General features: G+C 40.5%; 4 protein-coding genes across 9 annotated transcripts; 1 reads left to right on the top strand and 3 right to left on the bottom strand.

Moving 5' to 3' along the window:
• Nucleotides 1-41: 41 nt before the first annotated feature.
• Nucleotides 42-2007, top strand: mettl18 (methyltransferase like 18). Its single transcript, XM_041267913.1, has 2 exons — nt 42-284; nt 956-2007. Exons 1-2 carry the CDS (start codon nt 168-170, stop codon nt 1838-1840), a joined length of 1002 nt encoding a protein of 333 aa, XP_041123847.1. The 5' UTR covers nt 42-167; the 3' UTR covers nt 1841-2007.
• A 277-nt stretch (nt 2008-2284) lies between these two features.
• On the bottom strand, nt 2285-5642 carry LOC121325442 (exosome complex component CSL4-like). 2 transcript variants are annotated; one of them, XM_041267916.1, is made up of 8 exons: nt 5573-5642; nt 4962-5077; nt 4495-4569; nt 4026-4114; nt 3442-3475; nt 3248-3298; nt 2950-3034; nt 2285-2552 (listed from the first exon to the last, which is right to left on the bottom strand). In XM_041267916.1, the coding sequence occupies exons 1-8, from the start codon at nt 5598-5600 to the stop codon at nt 2446-2448; spliced, it is 585 nt and encodes a 194-aa protein (XP_041123850.1). In that variant the 5' UTR covers nt 5601-5642; the 3' UTR covers nt 2285-2445. The 2 variants fall into 2 exon arrangements, with proteins under 2 accessions (XP_041123850.1, XP_041123849.1); XM_041267915.1 differs by lacking the exon at nt 5573-5642 and adding an exon at nt 5248-5299.
• A 3389-nt stretch (nt 5643-9031) lies between these two features.
• On the bottom strand, nt 9032-14668 carry LOC121325441 (phosphoglycerate mutase 1). The gene is made up of 4 exons (XM_041267914.1): nt 14280-14668; nt 12412-12686; nt 10649-10829; nt 9032-10282 (listed from the first exon to the last, which is right to left on the bottom strand). Exons 1-4 carry the CDS (start codon nt 14416-14418, stop codon nt 10113-10115), a joined length of 765 nt encoding a protein of 254 aa, XP_041123848.1. The 5' UTR covers nt 14419-14668; the 3' UTR covers nt 9032-10112.
• A 559-nt stretch (nt 14669-15227) lies between these two features.
• Nucleotides 15228-23291, bottom strand: LOC121325439 (M-phase inducer phosphatase 1-like). Of its 5 annotated transcripts, none has more exons than XM_041267912.1 (15): nt 22521-23291; nt 21267-21339; nt 20705-20897; nt 20123-20220; nt 19206-19251; nt 18771-18804; nt 18478-18543; nt 18206-18358; nt 17635-17736; nt 17484-17546; nt 17096-17194; nt 16730-17012; nt 16552-16699; nt 16353-16464; nt 15228-16176 (listed from the first exon to the last, which is right to left on the bottom strand). In XM_041267912.1, exons 3-15 carry the CDS (start codon nt 20848-20850, stop codon nt 16033-16035), a joined length of 1494 nt encoding a protein of 497 aa, XP_041123846.1. In that variant the 5' UTR covers nt 20851-20897; nt 21267-21339; nt 22521-23291; the 3' UTR covers nt 15228-16032. The 5 variants fall into 5 exon arrangements, with proteins under 5 accessions (XP_041123846.1, XP_041123845.1, XP_041123843.1 ...); XM_041267911.1 differs by having other exon boundaries at nt 15229-16176; nt 16552-16799; nt 16830-17012; nt 22521-23290; XM_041267909.1 differs by having other exon boundaries at nt 15229-16176; nt 16552-17012; nt 22305-23289.
• Nucleotides 23292-24234: the final 943 nt, after the last annotated feature.

Genomic DNA, 24234 nt, shown 5'->3' with positions numbered 1-24234 from the left:
GTGACAAGAGGAAGTGATCTGGTGCACAGGCAGTTGGGAGATGTAGTCCATACATACTAAATGGCAGTTCACGTGGACAGGTGCTCGTTCGGTGCTGCAAATATATAATTCAAAAAGTACATTTTGTCTTGTCTATTATAAGTCTGTTGTTAAAGGCTGCATAGGGAATGGCATTCAGTTTTAATTTTGATGTGGGGGTAGAAGCGGACCCTCCTTTGCTGAGTGCGGCCGAGGAGAAGCCGAAACTTGAAAAAGAGGTCCGGCGCCAGGAGGACGAAAACAAAGTAAATAACCTCCAAACTGGTTTTAACAATTTTACTCAGAGGCAATCCCTGTTTAAAATACTACTGCTTATATGTTTATAATGTGTCCGCGCTTTTTTATTTAGCATATTAACTGTGCACTAAATAATAGAACATGTTTTTTTTATTATTTTTTTTTTCATGATGCAACGATACAACAGTCAGTACTAGTGTTTTGCCTTTCTTTTTACATGGAATTATATATGAAACCTGTATGGGACATAATCGTTAAAAGTTTGCACACCACAAGGAGGGTAAAATAAAAAATAACTTATAGAGAAGGAACTACTTTTCCTAAAAGCTGAAAAAGATGAATAAAAACAGATAAAGCCGAAAAAATTAATTCTTTACATGCATTGAGATATAATCTTAAAAAAAAAAAAAAAATCCATTAATATCTGGGAATTCCTTTTATAGCTTATTTATGCTTAATTAGTTAATATTATACTCCAACTAGCTGTATAAGTACTGATGTACATTAGTACTATTAATCTGACATTAACCCAGCACTAGACTCAATTGTTACAAAAACTCCACTTAATTACAAGCACCCCGTATTTTAAAACTATAGAAATGTTGCCATGTCTTGCTTATATAGGCAGACACCAGAAGAAACAATGCTAACTACTATGTATCTGTTTTTTCTCTATCAGGAGGCGGGAAAGCACCAAGACAGCACGGTGGAGACAGGAGTAAAAAAAGCCAAGGAGCACATTCCCCCCCAGGACTGTGAGCACCTACTGGAGAACACAGTCACCGAGACCTTTTCCTTGGGAACGCTACCCCCAATCCATTACCTCAATGAGTCTGTCCTAGAGCAGACAGCCTCCGAACGTGCTGACCGGGAAATGATCCTGTCCCAGAACATCGGCTCTCACTCCGACCTCATCTCGGGGGTGTACGAGGGAGGCTTACGCATTTGGGAGTGCACCATTGACCTCCTTGAGCACCTGGAGAGCGAAGGAGAGACTTTCTCTGGGAAACGAGTGCTCGACCTTGGCTGTGGGGCTGGATTGCTAGGAATTTTGGCTCTAAAGAGAGGGGCCAAGGAGGTTCATTTCCAGGATTACAACAGCACAGTGATAGAGGAAATGACGCTGCCAAACGTGCTCCTCAACTGCGACGATGCGGATGAGGAAGGGAACTCAGACAGCGCAGCCTCAAAGAAGAAATCACCAGAGCTCCCCCCACAGGTAGGACTGGCCAGGTGCAGATTCTTCTCAGGAGACTGGACCAGCTTTCTTTCCCTTGTGCTGAGCAGCGAGCCACATCCACAGTACGACCTCATCTTCACCTCAGAGACAATCTACAACACGGCTTATTATCCCTCCCTGCATGAGGTGTTGTTGCAGCTTCTCGCACCAGCAGGCCTTGTGTACCTGGCTACCAAGGCACATTACTTTGGGGTCGGGGGAGGCCTTCATCTCTTTGAGAGTTTTGTGGAGCAGAAAGATGTTTTCAACATCAAGAGCCTGAAGGAGGTAGAGGAAGGGCTTAAGAGGCACGTGGTGGCTTTGAGCTTCAAGAAGAGAGACTAACTGAAGTCAGGGCAGCAATAACCCCACATATACCTGGGATTGGTCAGGGGGAAAAGTTTTTCCAGGACAATAGGCTGCAAATTATAAATGATTATGATTTATGAATACTTTCTTTAGTTATGTATAGACTGTACGTGAGCCTACAATAAAGTTACAGCAGTGTGAAAGCTAAACTGTTGATAAATGTAGTAAAATTACATTTTGTGCTTAAACAACTGTCAATAAAAAGTTGCAGTCTATGGATTCCTTCCTGATTACATCATATATCAGTGCAGTACATTGTGCTTTATTTATTGCAGGCATGCACACGTACAAACTGCAGTATTTCAACCTAATGTAAAAGTACCCTGTAGTCAAGTTCCTCTTAATGTTTAAGTGCCCCTGATTGTGAGGAACAGGGTAGCTTCAGACTTCAAAAACAATGCTCTCCCTAGTTCACATGACTTGTTCTGAAGATGCATTTATTTTTAGTTGAGTTTTCCAATAAGTAAATAATGAAGGTGTCTTTGTGGGAGGCTGTGAGCTCCAGGTTCCCTGTTGAGATGCTGTCAGAGGAGGAGCCCCAGTGTGAGGCTGGACCACAGGAGAGTTTATCTGTGGTGACTTCATGCCTGAAGGTACTCTGGCTGCACTCTTGCCACCTTCCGGAACTCCTTGGCATGAGTCCTAGGGCACTGCATCTCACACCAGCTTATGGGCACCATCTGCGCCCCTGCAAGGAAACACACAAACACTATAAAACGTCTACTGCTAAAGCAGCTGACAGATCATTAGCACCTTTTCAGACAGAAGCACTAGCCTAGCATTTACCTCGAATAGAGGTCACTGCTGACTTATAGCTCTTTTCTCCACATGTTGACAAATGAATTAAGGCAGTTGATGTATGCAGTATTAGAACTAGCAACATTATGGGGCTAGCAGGGAATCTTTCATGAGGTAGATGGGACCTCAGAATAACTGAAGAATAGCATTTTTCAAGGGAAAGGTTTAACATTTGGAGGTTTTGCGTGTAGATGATGGCATTGTTGTTCTGCTTAATTGCACCTTGCCAGCATCAGTTAGTGTTGGAATTTTGACACAAAATCTAGTGTTTTTCCACAATGCCTCACCTGCCTCACTGTACGCCACCACTACCCCCAGTTCATTCTCTGCTGTCGTCAGGAGGTAGTTGGACTGGACATCACCCAGGGAGATCTGTTAACAAGTTAAAGATAACACTGGCCACTAAAATCACACTATCCAGTGTCTCTAAACTTATTATAGTAAAAGCTCACTTGTCCAGCAAACCTACACGGAACATCACCTCACACTCAAGTATACGTCCTGCTCACAAATGGTGGGTGGTTACCAGTTACACTGCACACCAGGTCTTACTCAAACTGTCTGCTCCAATTTTAAAAAGGATACAACTTTTGATAGAACAATGTCTCCAGGTCTGAAACTTTTGTAGATCTCCACCTGAAACCAATAAAATAATAAAAGGTTACCAAACGTTTACTAGGTGGTCAGGTTAGGCATAGGGGGAAACTGTGACAGTCTACTTCTATACCTATCCCAGTCAAAATAAGGTGATACAAACTTAGCATACTTTAAAAGATTACCTTATCTTTTTCTGTTGCTCTTATATCTTCTTTTCTACAAAAAAAAATAGTGGATAGGTCACCTGTTTGGACATTTATATCAGCAAAAATAAATGTGTAAACGATCTTCAGTGGGTCTCATAAGGGATTACTATTCCATCGATCGCAGGAAAGGTCAGTGAAGTGTGTAAAACTTTACTATACAGGGAAACCTAAGCATGCTAGAGTTTTCTTGTTTTGTTGTGGGGGAAGGTGCTACACAATCTATCACTACACAAAGGGGCACATTCAACACTGAAATCAGATTTTAAACAAACAAAACAAAACACTAATTACACTGATGAAGGTCCTTAGCTGAAAGGTTTTACTGTAATTCAAGCCCATGGAAGTATATAACTTGCATATCCCTCAGGTCCCCTTGAATCCTCGGTGTAGTTGTATTCAAAACCAAAAGACAACACTGTGATACACTAATAATGTTATAGTAAAATGTAAAGTTAAATTAAACTATAATACTCTGAAATATATACAAGCATTCAACACAGCAACTGTTCTATAAAGGTACATTTAAGAATAGTTGTTGAGATGCCATCAGTCAACACTACCTTATCGTTCCTCTGAATTTGTCCTTTAGGGGGGTTGACCCCACATAAAGGATGTGAACCTTCACAAACCTTGGGTTTATACTGGTCACCTGTGGGCCAAAGAAAGAAAAATGCTTTATAATGCCCATAATAAAAGCACATTTTCAACATCACTGAATTACACAGGCATTACATTTCTTAATGAAAAGGTGCTTTAACTTAAACTGAATTGAAAATAATAAAATGTTAAATATCATTAAAAACTACATGGTCTGACTTTAAAGCTTTGTCCATTATTCTATGTTGCTTATTTCTCTTTGAGACAAATACCAGGTTACTTAAACTCCAGGCCCCCAATTGATTACTTGATAGAAATTCCTCACACATTCACTGGGCTAACAGGGTGACAACCAAGACAATGTAGAGAGCATGCAAAAAAATAAGATCTCCCTCCCACCTCACATTTGCAGACTGAAGCGTTTCCCCTTACCTTGCAAGTTACTATAGCACCAACATCAGGCAGGAGCTGAGCTTCTGTCTCCCTCACAACAGAGATCACTGGCAGCTGCAACACAGACAAAGACTCCTTAATAAAAGGAACTTCTCAAAACATTATTACAGAATTATCCAGGCAAAACGTATGATCTACCAGTCTCACTAACTCTTTAAAACCAGTTTTTTTTTCATTAGATTAATACATAAAATCTTTGTTTAATAAAAGTGTTTAATAAGACTGGTGGTTCTCTAACTCCTTTGAATGATTCTATTAAAACCTACAAGAAACTTACATCCAAGCAAACAAACGTTTGGGCTGCAGTCTTCATCAGTATCGTTTTATTATACAGGCTAGAGCAACCTACAGTTTGACAACATCTGGATTACATCAGCAGGGTCTTAAACATGTATAACACGAGTTCGTATTTTTGTGTACAAACAATTCTACACTCCATTACTCACCACTTCTCCTTCGTTTTTCTTCAGCACATAGCCAGCGAGGGAAGCCAAGATGTAGCCGTGCCGCGAGTAAGTTCCAACCCCCGCAATACAGTCGTCGATGCTGCACAGTCTCTCACCTGCAAAGACAGGCATATTCACATTTACAATTCATTGACATCGCTAGCAATTCCTTTCCTCTCCCGCAACCCCTACACAGTTTAAAACAATATATAGTAATCGTATTGCACGGCTAAGCCTGGCGGAATTTGTAACTAGCAAAATGTTTATTTACAGTGTTCTCCCTAACCTAGGATTAACATTTGAGGTTTTTCAATAAGAGCCATTATTTTAGCAGTGCGTGTTGGGAAGCGTACGTCAACAGTCTGGAAAGTTTGTTTTTAAATTACCAAACTTGAAAACAAGGTAGAAAGTCACACCCTGTCCAGATTATTATAAACATATCAGAGCCCATGTGCAACTAACCATCGAGAAAGGGCCATTTATACGCATGTTTACAATCTCCAAGTACTAACCCTAAACAGATACCCGTTTTTGTAATATCGCTGTATGATTCAACAATATTTGCCTAAATAAACAAACTTCTTTTATTATTTTTTTTCGAACCATATCACCTGGAGCACATAACTTCATAGGAGACATCTTTTTTTCAGAAGACCAATCGTGCTCTGATTTGCCGCAACAGAGGACTCAATATGCATCCCCATTGGCTAGATTGTTTAGGCCATACGTAAACTAGCATCGCCATTTTAGGTGTGGCATTGTTGCTGTTTGTTGGTCAAGCATCGAAATGCATACATTCATTTCGAACTATAAGAATAGTTGCACCCATCGGGGCCACGTTGTATAAAAACATTGCTTTATTTAAACAATTTTAACGAATGTGTCCAATTGTGAACAATTGTGTAAAATGTAAAGTTGTGTGTTAAAGATTTTTCATTAATTCAAATGGGCCAGTTATAAGGTTTCTTTCACTAATAAAAACTGAAGAAATGTGTTTTTTTAAAGCGCTGTTACCAGCCCTTTAGGCCTGTTTGCTTTAGTGCATTGCCATGCCTTGCACAGATCTCAAATGGTGAGAACTGTTTTGTACAGAACATTTCTTCCACCAAGTGGTATATGGCCCAATCAGCTTTTAACCAGCGTTAATGTTATTTATTTGAAGCTCTTCTAATGTATCTTCCTTAACTATAAACAATGGTGGACTATGTGGTAATACTAAAGTAAATGTAAAAAAGAAAAAAGCCTCTGGTTGAAATATCTGTCAAATAATCTTTAAACTTTGCATAAAAAAAACACATCAATTAGTAATTGTACATTGGGAATGTGACACGGTTTATAAAAATGAATTGCAGTACATCCATAGCTCCCTAAATAGGTTGATTCAAATACATTATCTTGTGTTTCATTTACTTGAGGTTGGCTTAACTTTGCATGGTTGAAAGGAGTTGGCGGTTAATCAAGCAAAGCATTGTTTATTCTGGGTTTCACTTCTTGCATCTTTTAGACCAAACCTACTGCGTCTGAGGCCAGCCTGGTTATGTGAGAAGTTATACAGTTCTCTCCGTCAGTATTCAGAAGCCATACGTTTTTCAATGCTGCCTTTGTAACTGATGCAAGCATTTTTACCACGGAACAAAATTCTCAAATTTGTTTTCACAAGTACACTGTAAACCCTGATAAGTCAAGTTTATTCCAAAAAGATGGGAGTAAACTCATTGCCTTACTATGATTAAGTTTAGCTGCTACTTTAGTTTTTTGTTACAACAGCTTTCTCTGGGTCTGCCTAAACTCATAACATGTATATTCATGTAACTTAATCCATTTGAGTTAGACTGACCACCAAACAGTGGTCGACACACACAACACAAGCAGAACACATATAAGGGAACAATTCCAAAACTAAATTGTACAAGTCCCGCAAGGGCTGATGGGAATCTAGTCCCCTGATTCGACTTAAACCATTTACGTTTCAACTAAATCTGAATGTTCAACTAACTTAAAGTGTTATGAATAAAATTTGATTTGTTTTATTTAGAATGACTTTGGGGTTTACCGTGTAGTTAAGGCCTACTTATTTAAAGTGTTATTCCTGGTGTTTTCATTTGCTCTGAAGAGTGTGGCCCATTTCAGGCTGCTCCCTGTGTAACTCGCCCCGTGTATTGCTAAGGAAACAGTCTTGCAACAGAGGGATGTGGTCCAGTTTGCATAAAATAAAAACACAAAAAACAAAATGAGAGGCAGTTTAGTTACACAATAATATGTGCTACATTTTGCTGAGTATTACATTTAGGCAGTTTATATTTTGAATATTTGTAAATAGACAGATACACAACATGAGCAGAGGTTTTTACATTGTTATAAATTACTACATTTGCGACGGAGTATATTGATTCTAGCCTTGAACTGCACACATTATTTAAATAGTACAGATATGGTAAGCCACATTTAAACAGGTAAGCACAGTCTAAATCAGGGGTTCCTAAAGTTTTGGTGATGGAGGGCCAATTTCCGGAGGCTACATGGGATGGAGGGCCGCACAAGAAAATGTACCACTCACGAAATCGAAATATGTCCCAAATCATACCTTTTTTTATTTCCTATACATTTTTGTATTTAAATTAGGCATGTATATTACTACCACTGCAACACCAGCAGCTTTGAAATGTATGTTTTCTCCTGTGTCCAATAGCATGCTGTCAGATCTTACATGGTCACATCAATTAAAGAAGGTAATACTGAAATAAGTACTCTTCAAACTATACCAATTCAACTCTTTTGTGGGTTATTCTTCAGTAGTGAGGCAGAATGCGTCTTGACTTGTACAACTAACCACTGCACTAAGAGCTGAATATATGTACGGTGAACTCTGCATAATTCGAATCTCTGGGGACCATATAAATAGTTTGAGATGTGCAAAAATCGAATTAAACAAATTGTGTAAATTGCCCCATGGTGTGGACATTTGGAGCGATTTCCATAGAAAATGTGCAGAAATAAAACACAAACGTTACTGTATTTTACCTTGATGTTTTTATTTATTTTTTTCTTTCTGAAATCAACGAAATAATCACACATTTCTATTTAAAGTGCAGCATTAATTATTCATAAATTATCTGCCATTACATTGGCGCTTTTTATGCAATTACATAAGATTGCTGTGTAGCATCCTACTAGCTACTGTACTGTAGCCTATCTATAATCTTATTCAGAAACACTGTACAAAAAAGAAATGTAACAGTAACAAACTGTAGCCGGGTGCTGTTAGTACAGTAGTACTTTCCCTAACAAAAGATCCAAGTTGAACGCCAAAACTACAATATTGTACAAAAAGCATTTTCCTGATGTGGTTGAAACTGAATACTGTTTTGCTCTTAAAATAATAAAATCTACAACAGAAAACTTGCCTGTATCCAGAAATGTATCGTTTCTTGCAGTCGCTCTGTTAACATTACAGAAGCTAGCGAGCTACTCCAGCTGTATAAAGTAATCTAACGTTATTTGGATGGTACCTTCACGTCTTGATATCAGTCTTTGAACATCTTCCCCCGTGGAAAGCGATAGAAGCGCCTTTTCTTTCGTTCCATGTTATTTTCCTTCAGCACGGCAAATCTACTGTGCGCTACAGGTGCCGTTACTTTTTTTTTTTTTTTAAAGGGACAGTGCACATATAGTGACCGTAACAATATAATTAATAAAACTGGCTTGAGTGTTCAGATTTGATCCAAAACATGTAAAAAATGTATGTTAGGGAATTTTTTACGAACTTTAATTGTGTTTTAGTAATTTCCCCCAACTTACATGCGCATTTAACGAAAATGTTCAGAAAATGTAATAAGTACATGGTCAGAAACGGTGGGGAGGGGGGGAAGGGGGGGTCGTCTTTGGGAGGGCCACACCAAATATCCTCGTGGGCCGCATTTGGGAACTCTTGGTCTAAATGTTTAGCACTTTGCCAAGGTTTTAAACTGCAGCTTCCTCTTTACTCACAGGGGTTTCTATGTTTTGTCCTACCCCTTTATATCACCACAACCAATTCTAACAAATAAAACAAGGCATTTAACACAAGGACATCTGCACATAACACATTTATTGGATTTGCACAACAGGTTCAGTGTATATTAAAACAGTGCATTACAATAAACCACAATCCAAGTGAAGCCATCTTTCTCTTAAGAATCATTAGCAACAAATCCAAGCTAGCACTTACTGTAAGAGTTAAGACAGAGGCCCCTTACACACTTAATGTACGGAAGTTGGGATACAGGGCCATACACCAATCCAAGCCCTCATATACCCACTAGCAAAGCTGGGAATACGGGCTTTATACATACACATACAGTGGAAGAGGGGCTTAAACAGGGAGCCCCATGTCTCAGCATGTAGAGTCGGCTCGACTGTCTACACACATGAATCTGTGGCCCTAAAATATGGACACACAAACAGTAACACTACAGTGAAAAGTTAAACTACAAGTAAACCAAGGATACAGGATATGTAGAGAATGGGGTCTGTGGCTACAGCTCTCAGAGTATGGGGGGGGGGGGGGGGGGGGGGGGCACAACAACACTCCCTTTGTGGTGCAAGCAGCAGCACTGAGCAACTACAGTGGCCAAATACTAGACATGCCAGGTAAAATTTACCTAGAATGTGGAACTATGGAAACAGCCACTGAAACCCAGTTAGTAATGCAAAACCATGGGAACAGTATATGATGGGATGTACTCAGTAGTTTTAATGAGCACCTCCAAATGTGTACATGCACTTTTTTCCTTTGGTCTTTCCCATGTAGATGAGATGTTCCCTTGTAGCGATGCTGCTTAATCCATTCAGTGCAAAACATTTATATATAATTTTTATTTAGCAGTGACACTGACATTCTTTTTTAAACAGACCCTTCTTCAAAGTGCAGTAAAAGCTAGCAGCCTGTATAATGGAATGGTATGGAATGGGGTTTAAACTCTGGTCCCAGGTATGTATTTTGATTTATTAACCCCTCCCCCTATAACATTAAGACTTTAAGGGAGACTAAATCCAAATTTGACCCCAAACCTAATCCTAAAATGACCCCCACCCCAATCTCTAGCCTCCCTGAGAACTGTAATGAAGTGCCCCATTCTACCCTCATCTTGTTCTTGCCATCTGGGCTGCCCTTTACTTTTTGGCCTTGCCCTGGGCAGCCACTGCTTCCATGGCTTTGCGCACGGTTTCCTCGTCGCCCAGAAACTGCATGGGCTTCACTGGCTTCAGGTTCTTATCCAGCTCGTACAGGATTGGGATCCCTGTCGGCAAGTTCAGCTCCATGATGGCCTCCTCCGACATCCCTGCAAAACCAGAGAATAGGGAATATTTAGGGTCATCCTGGCTCATAATGCATGCATTTCAGATCGACACATTTTAAATGAAGCCACAACAGTGCTAGTACAGTATTTGGCATGTCCCATTTTTTTAAGCAAAAATGTTTGACTGCTGGAATGGTTGTAAAGTTAGGTACCACAAATACTTTTTAGAGGTGTGGTCAAGGTATCATTTAGGCAACTTGCAACTTACTCTATTTGTTCCAAGCAATAATCACAGGTACAAATAGAGAAACATACCATATAAACTTATTTTTTTCAATTAAATGCGGTCACCAAAAGTAGTTGAAAACACACTGCCAGAAATACACCTAGCTGTTGATGGGTACATACCTTCTAGGTGCTTGACGATGCCCCTCAGGCTGTTGCCGTGGGCTGCGATCAGGACCCTCTTGCCTTCCTTGATCTGTGGGACGATCTCCTCATTCCAGAAGGGCAGGGCGCGGGCAATAGTGTCCTTTAAGCTTTCACAGGATGGCAGCTGATCCTCTGTCAGGTCTCCATAGCGACGATCCTGGGGGACAAGAGTTTGCAGGGGTCACAAAGAAAATTCCTAAGTGGGCACAGAAATGTAAGCAAGCATAACTGTTTAGTTCTTAAATTTCACCCAAGGTTCAAAGGGTGTCATCCCAGTCAAAGAGTTAATTCTGTATTTGACCACCTGTACAGAAGGACCCTGCTTCTCTATAGTGACCAGTCTGAAAAATACCATATTTAATAACCAGGATATAAATACAATGTGTCAATAAGGCTAATTTAGATATCCTTCTGTGATTATATGCAAGTTTGACTATGTACAAAATGCATTTTATATTGAAATAGGTTACATTTAGCACTGCTATGGAAAACTTATGCATTACTCAAACCAAGAAAAAAAATAAGACAGACATAATCTCTACTGCAGTTTCAAAAACCAACACAATATTCAGTGGTCAGCATTGCTCACACATTTAACTACTGAATAGTTTATGCTCACTGCTGAACCAGAATAGATTAAAAAAACAAATGCCATTCAATACAATTTGCAGCACAAACTGTCAAATTTGGCCCTTCTCCAGGGATTGTGTTTTCAAAACTGCAGATCCTGCACAGATATGTCTGTTAGCGCCTCTTGCAACACACTGTCATCACAGTGGTTTCCTAATCACTCCGATGTTTGCGCCCTTTGGCAATGAGAACTTTAGACTCAATTGATTCCCGATCCTCTTATTTTCAGCAACACATTTCAGAGGACCACATTTTGCGGCTCCTCTCTTAATCTAATTTGCTTCTGCTGGCTGACCGAAGTGCCCTTTTCTCTGCTCTGTGTTTGTCACGGGTCCTGCTGAGCTGGCTCTCCTGAAAGGTTCTTCAGCAGCTTTCTACAAACTGCCTGTTGAGCTCACGTCTTTGTTTCAAAAACAAAATAAAATCTTGATACTGGTAATGTTTTATATTCTATGCTGCTCATTCCAGATTAAGCTTTTTCATCTGTCTAGCTCACAGCCATGAAGCCTATAATGATCACTGAGGCGCCACAGTGCAGCAGCCAATGTGATGGAATGCTGGTTTCCATGACAATGACCTCATTGCCTGCCCAAGCGGGAAGCCAAACAGTGAGTCTGCTTCACAGCACTAGATCGGCAGGGATTAGAAGAGGGATGGTACTGCGAAAAATTCAGAACAGAGTTTTCACATAGTAGAAAACAACTATATTGCTTTATATTGCTTGCAAATTAAACCACAGAGTTTTTGTTCATTTATTCTGCTTTCCAAAACCTAGTTTTTGGCCATACTTATTTTTTCTCAATTTACTGCCCTGAAAAAACCTGACCAAAAGAAATACACCAAATAAAAAATAAAACGCAGGATCTTACTTATTAGTATCCAATATATACATAAACTGTGTTTGCCAAGTACAGGTTCACCTGTACTACTTAGATGAAGGTGCACATAACTACTGATATACTTATGAAAAGATTTATAGATTACAAGTAACTGAAAGAAACAAACAGTGAAATGGGCATGTTTCTGCCCACTAAACTGTGAGATGAGATGAGAGCCCACAGCAGCATTTTCCCTGGTGCCCTGAGAAGGTGGCAGTCGCGTGGCCTTACCTTGCTGATGGTGGTGTAGTAGTCGTGGTCCGAGTCCATAGGGGGCGGAGGGACGTCAAAAGAACGCCTCCAGATCTTGACCTGTGCCTCGCCGTGCTTGGCCGCGGTCTCTGCCTTGTTAAGGCCAGTCAGCCCGCCGTAGTGACGCTCGTTCAGCCTCCAGGTGCGGTGCACTGGCAGCCACATCTGATCAATCCCGTCCAGTACAATCCACAGGGTGCGGATTGCCCTCTTCAGGACAGAGGTGTAGCAAATATCAAACTCGTAGCCAGCCTCTGAAAGAACAGGGAGGAGAGTAACACATTTAGGTCTAAAGGTCCGACAAAAGGATCTGCAGCGGTATTCAAATTTATTGTTGCACAGAAACAAAAAAATAATAATTCTGAAATCAACTACTAGTTAATCAGAATGGGGATGGGGATAGAGATGAGGGGCTGTAACCAATAGGTCACACTACCTGCCAAAGAATAATTGTGACACAGACTAAAAATGGTACTTTGTTTTCTAACAGGGAAATATTTTGAAACTCAAAAGCTCTTTCTACGATTCCTCAGGCTGAAGGCTGGATCACAGCGTTGGCCTTGCTGACTCACGACTGCCACATCTTTCAAAACGTTCATGATTTTGCATCTCTGTGGCGGCACGTACCTCACATTTACTGGAAAATTACTCAGTCACCGATGGGGAGTGGCCCAGCGAAGAGAGGGAGTGTGAAGCAGACAGGAGGGGAGGTGCCAGTGGCTAACAACGCAGCAGTGAAGTTGAGAAAAGGCCTGCTGAGAGGCTGGGTTAAGTACAGAGAAGGCAGGGCCAGGTGAGGTATGGGGAGGAGCTGGTAATAAATGGGAGAGGACAGACTGGAAAGGAGAGGGAGACACTGACAATTCTAGTGGTTCTCAAAATGCACTTTGAATGAGTTTATATTGGTCCTTTCATCTGCCACTCCAATATGTTGATAAAGGTTCTTGATAGTTCCTCATCAGTCCTGGATATTTGTTTCACTATCCTCTGCTAGCCAGATCCTCAGAACTCTAACAAACATATTTGTGTTAAACTGAATATCAACAATCTTTAAATTTAAAACACTCTGCTGTTGCTATGAAGGTCAGATTAACCTCTTACATGCAGCCCGAGGGGGTTTGTTAGCACCAATAGCCAGGCTAACACTACAACTGCCTATCCTTGTAATTAATCTTTCTGGTCTCACTGACCAAACGCATGCTACGATTAGTGTCACACAATTACGCCCTTAAATACAAATATACAATTCAACATTAATCTTAACCGTTACCTACGACAGGTCGTTTTTTTTTTTTTCTATTTAGTTTTCTTTAAATACTGTGCATGTAATGATGCAGATATAGCTAGATAAATAGATAGTCAGATAGACAGGTTCCTCTCTCGATCCCTCTGGGTAACCGTCCTCAAAAGACATATTGTATTATATTTTAGGGAAAGTGCCCAGATTAAGAAGGCTTTCCGTTTGTTTTATATAAATAAATACATAAATGTAGACTGGTACTTAAAGTAATAGAGAGATCAGCGATACCTGACTTTTTAAACTGTTTCTGGAATTACAAAACGAATTTCAAGAGTTAAAATTACAAAATGTATTTCAACGGTTGAGAAACGGTATGTTTATTTTATCCTTCAGCTTCAAGTAGATGGCAGTTATACCAATGAGCCGGAACCAGGCCGGTTTAGTTCTAGCTGCTTAAAATTACAAAGCAAAATATTCGTTATTTTTTCTCTTTTCGTGTACCTTTGCTTACATTCTCCGATATATAATTTGAATCCATCCTAAATAATAAGCTTCACCTCCACTAAAATGAGTAATAGTTATACATCAACGATGAATCCCACTGCACCTTTCAAGGCCTGTGACCCTCTCTTCGCCTCCTCGGCTCCGGTTTCGCTCAGGTCTGCGTCGAACCAACCACAGAAGCGGTTTTCCTGGTTCCAGTTGCTCTCGCCGTGGCGGATCAGCACCAGTTTGTACGCGGCCATCCTGCGGGTTTCAGTGGTGGAGATTAAGGATTTCAAAGAGAAACGGAACCCTGTCAGCCGGGGTTACAGTCTTTTCAATGAGAGGATAACCGTTCTCTACTTCCTTGGACAGATGAAAATGTCCTGATTTTTAGATGTTCGGATCTGCTAAGTTCTAGCCTTCGACCTGCAGAAGAAGTCTTAGTACCCCTTCCGGTAACGGGTCTGGACTGACTGCGGAGTCCCTGCAGTAGAAATAAACTCTTCCCTTTCCGCACGTCATCAGCGTTCGGGGCTGAACCAAAGCAATGTGACCTTCAGCTACCCTATACAGGTATAAATGCAGTGCACAACCAGACAGCATGTAACAATGTCTACAATATAGCGTCACCTCCAGTTACTGTAGAGTTGGATTGTTGCATCCTGTAGTGTATCTGCACCACGCTTCACGTATTTGGTAACTGTTGTAACTCGTCTCGAAACCTATGTGCGGACCAATTCATTCGGTAATATTAATAAATAATAAGCATTGTGTGTGTAGATGCATAATACACCGTAACAAAATCATACAACCCAAAAAACTGCAAATCTACAATGCTCTGCATTTTGACAAAACTGACTCAACACTGCACCGAGGAATAACTGGGCATTGTGAAATACTAATGCATCAACCAATCACGCATTTGTCTCGGTTACAGGCTGTTGTCACTATATTGCCAATAGAACCCTTTGAGTTATCATACAGAACAGAGTCGATTCATGGTATTAGTAGAACAAATAACGGTTATGTAATGTGTAGTCAAAGCAGCGAGCGACACAAAAAGCACACACTTTTCTTTGGACTGCAGGTTGCAACTGCTACATAGTTTATTGAGACCTGCAATGGAGGGAGAAACAGCAGGAGGTGGGATGAGAGAGACCGTGATTCCAGCTATTAGTTTAGACCCTCAGTATTGATGAAGAGACCACTGATTGTGCAGCATCAGTGGAGTAAGAAACAGGTCTTTTGAGAGAGAGAGAGAGAGAGAGAGAGGAGACCCCTGCTGGCAGAGGAGAAGAATGGCTGGTGTCTGCAGTGGCAGTGTTCTCAACATGTTTTAACTCATTGGTTCCCAGTGAGCTCAGCCTTACACAGGGAAATTAAATTAACATTTTAACCAGCTTGATATCTGATTAGCTCCGTTATAAAGTTAATGGGGCTGTGACTGAAGTGCAAAGTTCCCTCCACCTTTTTGTAAATGGAATAAGATGTTTCTTACTAATTTTTGTAAACTTGTATAAATAAGAACAATAAACAGAAAACAATAGGCCACAAGAAGACACATTTAAAATGACATCATGATTTTGTTTTTCCTCATGAGCTATACTCAAGGCATCTCAAACTCTGTTCTTAATCTTTTATAAAAACAAATACATTTAATGTTTTAAATATTCCTTTTATAATAGTCAAGTTAAATATTTTCTTTTAAATATTTTCTTATTACACATTGGCCTCATCCCAGTTGCACTGTCCTCATTTACTGATTCCCCATTCCAGTTCAACCCTCAATTCAGATTCACTCCAGTTCCCAGTTCATATAAGTTCACTCCATTCTGCCCAATGCCATTTATCTTCATTTTCCCATTAGTCTCAGTTCACGCCTCCATTCCCGGTCCAACCAGCTGCTTCCTCCTCCCAAACAGAGATGGCCTAGAACGCTTCTTCCTCCGATATCTTCGCAACTGATCAGCAAAGTCCTGGTGAACCATAGGCACATAGCCACATGGCTCACAGAGGCTCTGAGAAGGAAACATGCATTGAGAGCTATGTCAAATATGGACTGCAAACAGAGTGTGTGTCACTGGGACAGTCTGAGCCATCAGCCACTGGTTACATCCAACGTCACGTCAACCTGGGCAGAGCTATAGTTGGAATATACCCAATGTTTTTAGTTTTTTTTTTTTTTTTTTTTTACCTGAAACAGGGTGTAGAATTCCTTGTAACCTCCCTTCAGAATATATATCTCTGGGTAATACAGTTGAGGATAAACATTCAAGTTTCGGTCGATCTTCCGTATAAACCGACATCTGGAAATAGAAACAAGACAGAGAATTGAGAGAACAGGGAGCAGCGGGGAGAAGGCAAGAAAGAAGAAGGACCTAGGTAACACTTACAGCCGAGGGCCCCTTTCTGAAGAGAACTCGCAGTGGAAGATGAGCAGGGTTCTTGGAGTGGAGCTATCTTGTACAGTGATTCTCCCAAGAGCACTTTCCTTCGATGTGGCTGGGGTCGAGGGACTCTCCTGTAATGCAGTTCTCGCAGGAGGACTCTCCTGTAATGCAGTTCTCGTAGGAGGACTCTCCTGTAATGCAGTTCTCGTAGGAGGACTCTCCTGTAATGCAGTTCTCGTAGGAGGACTCTCCTGTAATGCAGTTCTCGTAGGAGGACTCTCCTGCTCAGGTGCAGTTGTGGAGGGGCTGTCTGGCAGAATGGGTTTCACAGGGGGGTTGTCCTGTAGCATGACTTGTGTAGATGGACTCTCCTGCAGCTTGGCTCGTGGTGAGGACCTAGACAAGGTTGGCTCCTGAAGCAAGGCAGCAAGGAGCTGAGACTCACTATGTAGATTCAAGGATCCCTGTGTGGATGTAAAGAGTCAATCATTCTTCTTTACTAAAATCCCCAGAACATGAAACAAAATATACATATCCCCAGGCTTACCCTGATGTGGCCTCCTTTGTACTCATAGGGATAGCGGCAGTCGATAATGAGATACCTCTCTACAGCACCGCTGTACTCGCCTCTCAGTACTGATGCCACCTGCAGAGAGAATATGAGAAAACTCAGAACAAATATCAACACAGCCTCCATGGTCATGTTGTGAGGAATTGTGGACCTTGTGGTCCTCCAGCTCCATACAACCTATGATTCAAGGTAGACCCAAGCACTAACTTGTTCTGCTGTAGGATGTGTGGATGGTGGATCATTCTGTCCCTTGTTAATACGGGACAATAACTCAGAGAATTAATTTTACAAATCATAATTCAGCAGGTTTACCTAATAAATAAAGGAAGCCTATCAGGGAGAATGGTGCTTGTTTGTTACTCACCGTCTGTGGTGAGACGTAGTGGAGGTCCTGATGATCTCCCTTTTCCACACAGAGGAGGTGAGGCTGGAAAACACATTGCTGTGGTTAGTTACTGGATCTGGAGACTGCAGATCTGGAGGTACTGCCAAAAAGTCAAGGTCTTATTTCTCACCCTGCTGAAATCTCCAATCCGGTTTCTGTCTTCGGCCGACGGGTCTGGCATCTCCACTGGGGGAACCTGCTGTCTGGACTGTACCACTCGGAAAGAGGGCACCTGGGTGAATGAAGTGAAAACATCAGACTCGGGGAGGAACCATAAGGAGCTGTGCCAGTCAACCACCGGGAGCAGAAAGAAATGTTGCCTCCTAAAAATGAACAGCAGTAGCTGTAGACTCGAGCCCTTCATTCAGGAAGGATTTTACATAGCCTATGATTTAGAGCCCAGGTATGCTACTCGTATGTAAATATACAAAATGAACTACGTTTGAGTGTTGAAGCCTATAACTATAGTAAATATGTTTGCCCCAATTCTGTTAAATACTGCAAGAATTACACTACTAACACCCAGCTGCTCTCAAATTAAGAATACAACTGCAGTTGTACCTGTTCTGGCACTGTAGACCGTGCACTGTTCTACTTTTCCATATGGTTATTTATAAAGCTATGCTTCATTTTTGCACCAGTCTTAGTTGAGACTCATTCCCACTGCCAGGCATTCAGCTCAGTCAGCTCTGCAAACTCACTCTGTGTATCGCTGGATCGCTCTCCCGCGAAGCCTCTTTCCTGCTCCGATTACAGAGCTCCTCACTCTCTGGGCTCTTGCTCTTTCTACCTCCAGATTTCCATTTGCTTTTGGGTGCAGTTGGGCTAGTAAACAGTTTAACTCGACATCGTCTCTGTAACAAAACAGTTAAAACAGTGATTAATGCCTAACTACATACTGACCCCGCTTCATTGTACAATTCTTACATGGTTTCTCCATGCACCCTCCCCCCTATCAATACAGCAGGCTCACATTTTCTTTGTCTGCTCGGGATTCATTCTCTTCTTTCTTCAGTTGATCTCTTCCAGACTGCTTTCTCTGTGATTAGAGGGAAAAGAATCTAAATAATAACCTTACTGAGGCTCTGTAAGGGAATCATGGCTGTCTACAGAACAATACGTACTCACACTATTACAATATATGTATATTCAAATTGTTACAAACCTTTTTTTTTTTTAAATATTAATAGATGGATATATTAGAGTACAGTTCGTCAACAATTTTACAATATTAAATAAACATCCTTTAAAAAAAAAAAAACTTACTGGTTTAGGCATAGAGTTTTTAGGACTGCTATGCCTATCAAGAAAAAGAACAATTTATAATTAAAAAGTACATTGTTTCAGTGTTTATTGTATTTGTAAAATACATTTCTATGGAGATATACAAGAAAGGCATGCTATGAAGAAGTGATCCACTGCCCCCCTTACCCCTGTTAGATTTGAAGGGGTCAGGGTTCCCCATCCCCTCTTTAAACTGCAGCCTGGATTTCACCAGGATTCATCTTATTTACAAGGGTGTCCAGGGAGACTATAACAGACTCCAGTATTGTCCCTGTTTGAATTACAGTATGGATCCATCAAACTCCACTGAGCCTGGTTCTCTCTGCCAAGGGGACTAACTGAGCAGCCTAGTTTAGACTATGCAGGGGAAGCTCCTGATACAGCCCAGGACCCCCCCACCGCTACCCCTACCCCTACCTATCGCCACGTCTCTTCCCGCTGGGTTCCTGTGGAACGATGCAGCCTTCACGGATTAAAGAAAATTACAATTAATTGAATTTGTCTTGGAGGCATGATCATATATACTGTATGCTGTCTACAACTAAATCTTTACTTCTTGAGCTTTATCAGAGCTTTGAGAGGTTGTGTATAGTTTGACTCCAACTTCTGGAATTAAGGAAGAGTTTGTGTCCCTAAAGTTGAAACTACCTGGATGAAATGCAAACAAATTAAGTTATTTCTGATAAAGTGGTTCACTGCTGTATTGAACTATAGAAGATAGAGAGATGTTATGTCTGTAATATTAAATTATTCTTTTTTCTATTATATGCTTAACATATATAAGTACAAGTGTGGTGTTATTTTGCGGTACGTGATAAAACATTGTACCACATATACTGTGCTTGTCTGGGCATGCGCAATTAGCTCAGAAAACAAGAAAACACCCACCTGAACGAGGTACGATGTACTTAGTTTGGCCCTTAAAGTTATTTTTAATAATAGTTTTTTTCACAATTCAGCAAACTTATGTGACTAACTGATGACCAACAAATTGGGTTATCTAAAATTGAAAACACACAGTGTTGTGTGTGAACTACAGTTTGTCTTGTTCGTAGTGATTTGTGCAGTAGTCCATCACAGCGTTGACAGCGTACCATTCCATGTACGCGTACCTGGACCACATTGTGACAATGTACCACTTTCTGGCCCTACACCGTTGCAAAACATTCTTATTCTGCTTTACAGCCATTTTGTTGTCAATCTCATGCATTTTTTCAGTTGATACTGCAATTTAAATGAAACCCAAAGAAGATTACTACAGTCGATCAAGTCACAGGAAGAGAATAGAAGGAAGCATCAATAATTTCTCCAAGCTGAGAACAGTTAGTTCAGACCTGTCAGCATCTGTGTCTCCGGGGAAACGTTGATTGCTGGAGTGGGGCTCGGAGTCAGGAGCTCTGGGGACAGCTGCAGTTTTCTCCTGGGGGTGGTGCTGTTGAGCAGGAAAAAGTTTTACATACACAAATCAATTAAATAAAAAAAATAACAGTATTGACACCAATGCATATATGGATCAAATACCAGAATACACTTTTAATAGGCTACCATACATTTAAGTCCAGTATAGAATAGATCTTCAAATGTATTTTTTTTACAGTTTAAACTATTGCAAGTCCCTCTAGATAAGATTAACAGAGTACTCTCATTTGGTAACTATATTATTATTATTGGTGTGCATATCCTCATATAACTGTTGCATGTTTTATGTGCTGTATATGTTTCATGATATTTTTCCAATCTGTTAAGGCATACGCACTAACGTTTCGAATGGAGTAATTATTTATATATATATATATATATATATATATATATATATATATATATATATATGTGTGTGTATATATATATATATATATATATATACACACACACACACACACAATCTGCTCTTCAAATCAGTTCTTTGTTAAAACCACCTTTCTTCAAAGGGTAGGTTTCCCATGTTGACAGACAGGTCAGAAACTGGCGACAGTCCTAAGTCTGGGGATAATTTCCAAAGACAGTCCATCTCCCCGACCCGTGGAGCTTTACTTTCGATCTCAGGTCCGACAGGAGAATCCATCAGTCAGTCACGAGAAGACGTGCATTAGCGCCGCACGACAGGAACCACTGGTATGAAGAAAGTTGTGAAAATTAAGTTGCAAACGCCCACTTTGTAGTATTTACTAAAACCCTCTGATTTATCGATAGCCTACCGAACAATTAAATAGCTGATGCACTCACCAATTACAAATTATAACCAATTACAGAACTAACATCAAATAAGCACTTTCAAATGCGTTTATGTGAGTCAGACAGAAAACCTGGAAAGGCTAACAATAACACTTCAGTAAAAAAATAGCACAAACAAAATATAACATTGGTGCTTAATGAACCCTCTTGTCAGTTGATGTCTTCTAAAGGTGCTTGTATTGAAAATGTGTATTTAGTAAAAAATAAAAATAGCAATATGTGGATTTACATAGAAATACAGCATACCTTGATTACTAGCTTGAGTCTGTTGGTGTTTAGGTTGTGGATTTCTGCCCGTCTTCCTGTCCAGTCTGTGTGTCTGTGTATGAAGGCTTGTAGATTATTGTTTCCTCTATCTACAGCTACATCCCCCTCTCTCCAGTCCGCTCACCTGGCGACTACTGTTACTACAACAAACTTCACAGACACCTGCTGGGCAACATATTCCATCCCAGCTAGCCCAAGCCAATAACATTAAACACCCATGCAAGTCTGGCAATCTTTCCAACCTTCAAGGAGGTCTGAACACCTGCATTGCAGTGGCTATGATAAGGGTGTAACGATGCTGCTGCTGCTCAGCTCCTGCTGCTTGCATTTAAATCTGAATATCATTTTGGGTAAATGATTTTCTAATAAGTGTTGGATTCTTTAGATATTTAAATGTGTGTGTGTGTGTGTGTGTATATATATATATATATATATATATATATATATATATATATATATATATATATATAACCCCATCTATGTTACCCGACTCTGGTCGCTCTGAGTAACCAGAGCAAAACAAGCAATATTTAGAACTTATTTACTTGTCTGAATAGCTGATGTTGACATAGGGTTTACAGTAGTATGCATACAAGATCCTGGTTCCCAGTGGTTGGTGTTGAGCTGACTGGTATTGCCCTATTCTTTATGCATATATCTTCAAGAATGAATAACAACGACTACGGTGCGGTGCCTCCACCTGGATAATACTGTACACTTTAAACCGATGTGCCACTTTAGTATCTCCCAGGAAATTTAAATATATGCCCCTTTTTTTCCTTTTACAGCTGTAATATGCAGCGATGTATTAACAGTTAAACACACTCACAACTCCAATGAAACACTGAATTGATTGTACATGAGGAAAAAATAATAGACCCAACTTATTGTCAAACAGCACTAAAGCATTTAATACTTAAATATCTGGTAGTGTTCTTAGATATTACCAACACTTCAAAATAACCCCAGATTCCCCTAAATTAAACAATAACATACATACATAAACACATTACATACCATATATCATTCAAAAAGAAAACAAAAGCAAGTCCAATGCAATGCAAACTCGTGTAAATTTCGTTCCTTTTGTTCTATATGGAGCTAGCATAACTCGCTGGGGCCCATACTGTCATTTTATTATTTATTTTCCGTTGGTGCACGTTAACATTAGCCAATTGCTCTTTTTCAGTTATGAGGAGGCCTTTTTATTTTATGTATTTATTTGCTACTCACAAATCTCCTTCGTAGATATTGTGGATAGGAGCAGACAGAAGACACGGCGTCCCGAAAAAAAAACCCAACGCAGGCAGGTTGCAGAAAAACGTCAGTACGATGCCTTCAGCACACACACGCGCCTCTTTAAAGGACGCGCCAGCAACTGGAATTATTAACTGACTGTCACGCGAGTTCGCTTGACTTGCTTCAGTCCAGGCTGGTAATTAATTCCATTTAAGCCAGACACGCTGTTAGTCTTAATAAAATTAACCGGCGTTTGCAATTCTAACTCATACTGTTGAAGCTATACTATGCTGAAACGCGAATGTCTTTTTATTTTTCTTTAACACACTGAATCGTCTTCATAAAACCATGGGCCATCTACGTTATTTTTCTTTTTTCTCCCCCACAGTCACAACGCCCGCCTAACGCAAAACCAACAGAAAGATGAAACCAAGACCCCCGTTCTGGGCGGAGCTTATCCTTATAACGGCGTCTGTAAAAGGTGGGATATGCAGGCGATTCTCCTTTCTGATTGGTGCTCTATATTGATTGACACTCTGCAGTGAAACGTTCAATCCCTTTGGGCGCGAAATTGCATTATGGGTCCGGTGTTGCCAGGTCCGCGGTTTTCCCGCGGGATTGGGCTACTTTAAAAAGACAGCCGTTGGTTGCTACTTTTTGGGCTACTTTTATAAGGTCTCATGGTTTGTTGGGCTAGTTTATAAAAGAATAACTTTATTAAAATGAATAAACTTTTGCAGCCTACCCGCTGCAGTGCACACAAACAATGTAAAACTGTGTTTCCCAATAAAATAACATGTTGCGCATGACCACAACCACCACTGCGCATGACCATGCAAGTGGACATTGAGAGACGAACGATTGTGTTAATTGACAGCGAAAAGCAATGGTAGAAATAACCAAACCGCTGAAAAGCAGGAAAAGTAAAGAAGTTTAAGAAAACTAAAGAATGAGAGATGCCACTGGGTAAGTGGGCTAAATACGGAAAAAAATACTGCAAAGACTGGGAGAAAGAGAAAGGGTTAAAATAGTGGATTAGCAGTGTACCTGGCGATGACTCAAAAGCAGCGTGTAGGTACTGACAATGTGAAGTCCGAGCACATCACAGCGATCCGTTAGCTCACTGTAAGACAGAGAAACACACTAGAAACGCGGCTCCATTGGCAAATGCAAGAAGCTTATTTGACACGGGATTTAAGAAAAAGTTGACAATTCCGTTAAAATATGTGAGTTGAAGCTGGCAGCCCATACTGCTTGCCATTCCAGCGTCCTCACAGTAGATCATTTGGTATGCAGTCAGGAAAGTTGCACAGAAGGATAGCAGTCTTCATAGAACACTTATAAAATCAGCACTTATAAAATCTGTCATCAGGCCCTTTGTTCATTGGGAGATGCTTGAAGACATCGGCAAAGAGCCATACTCTTTAATTGTAGACGAGAGCACAGACATCAGTGCAAACAAACAACTCTGTGTGGTGTTAAGGTACTTCAGCAGAAAATCTGAACGTATCGTGACATCGTTTGCCGGGATTGTTAGCTTGCCAGCTGGTGATTCTCACAGCATTGCAACAGCCTTATTCAAATTCTTAAAGGAAAACCAACCTGAAGTGGAAAGATGCATTAGTCTGGCAACAGACGGTTGCAGTACAATGTGTGGGAAAAATAATTCGGTACTAATAAAGTTAAGGGAGGTGAATCCAAAAATAGT

Source organism: Polyodon spathula, chromosome 13 (assembly GCF_017654505.1).
Source record: "Polyodon spathula isolate WHYD16114869_AA chromosome 13, ASM1765450v1, whole genome shotgun sequence".
Lineage (NCBI taxonomy): Eukaryota > Metazoa > Chordata > Actinopteri > Acipenseriformes > Polyodontidae > Polyodon > Polyodon spathula.
This window is presented reverse-complemented; position numbering and strand designations above follow the sequence as displayed.

Excerpts from the sequence above, each read along its gene's own strand:
- LOC121325442 (XM_041267915.1), bottom strand. The coding sequence starts at position 5,284 with ATGGCTCTTATTGAAAAACCTCAAATGTTAATCCTAG. Across the intron at positions 4,570-4,961 it reads AGAAAAACGAAGGAGAAGTG|CTGCCAGTGATCTCTGTTGT; the intron begins GTGAGTAATGGA and ends TCTGTGTTGCAG. Across the intron at positions 3,299-3,441 it reads GAGCAACAGAAAAAGATAAG|GTGGAGATCTACAAAAGTTT; the intron begins GTAATCTTTTAA and ends TATTGGTTTCAG.
- LOC121325439 (XM_041267909.1), bottom strand. The coding sequence starts at position 20,850 with ATGGATTCTCCTGTCGGACCTGAGATCGAAAGTAAAGCTCCACGGGTC. Across the intron at positions 18,805-19,205 it reads GGGAAGAGACGTGGCGATAG|GCATAGCAGTCCTAAAAACT; the intron begins GTAGGGGTAGGG and ends TTTTCTTGATAG. Across the intron at positions 17,737-18,205 it reads GCGATCCAGCGATACACAGA|GTGCCCTCTTTCCGAGTGGT; the intron begins GTGAGTTTGCAG and ends TCATTCACCCAG.
- LOC121325441 (XM_041267914.1), bottom strand. The coding sequence starts at position 14,418 with ATGGCCGCGTACAAACTGGTGCTGATCCGCCACGGCGAGAGCAACTGG. Across the intron at positions 12,687-14,279 it reads AGGGTCACAGGCCTTGAAAG|AGGCTGGCTACGAGTTTGAT; the intron begins GTGCAGTGGGAT and ends CTGTTCTTTCAG. Across the intron at positions 10,283-10,648 it reads CATCGTCAAGCACCTAGAAG|GGATGTCGGAGGAGGCCATC; the intron begins GTATGTACCCAT and ends CTGGTTTTGCAG.
- mettl18 (XM_041267913.1), top strand. The coding sequence starts at position 168 with ATGGCATTCAGTTTTAATTTTGATGTGGGGGTAGAAGCGGACCCTCCT. Across the intron at positions 285-955 it reads GCCAGGAGGACGAAAACAAA|GAGGCGGGAAAGCACCAAGA; the intron begins GTAAATAACCTC and ends TTTCTCTATCAG.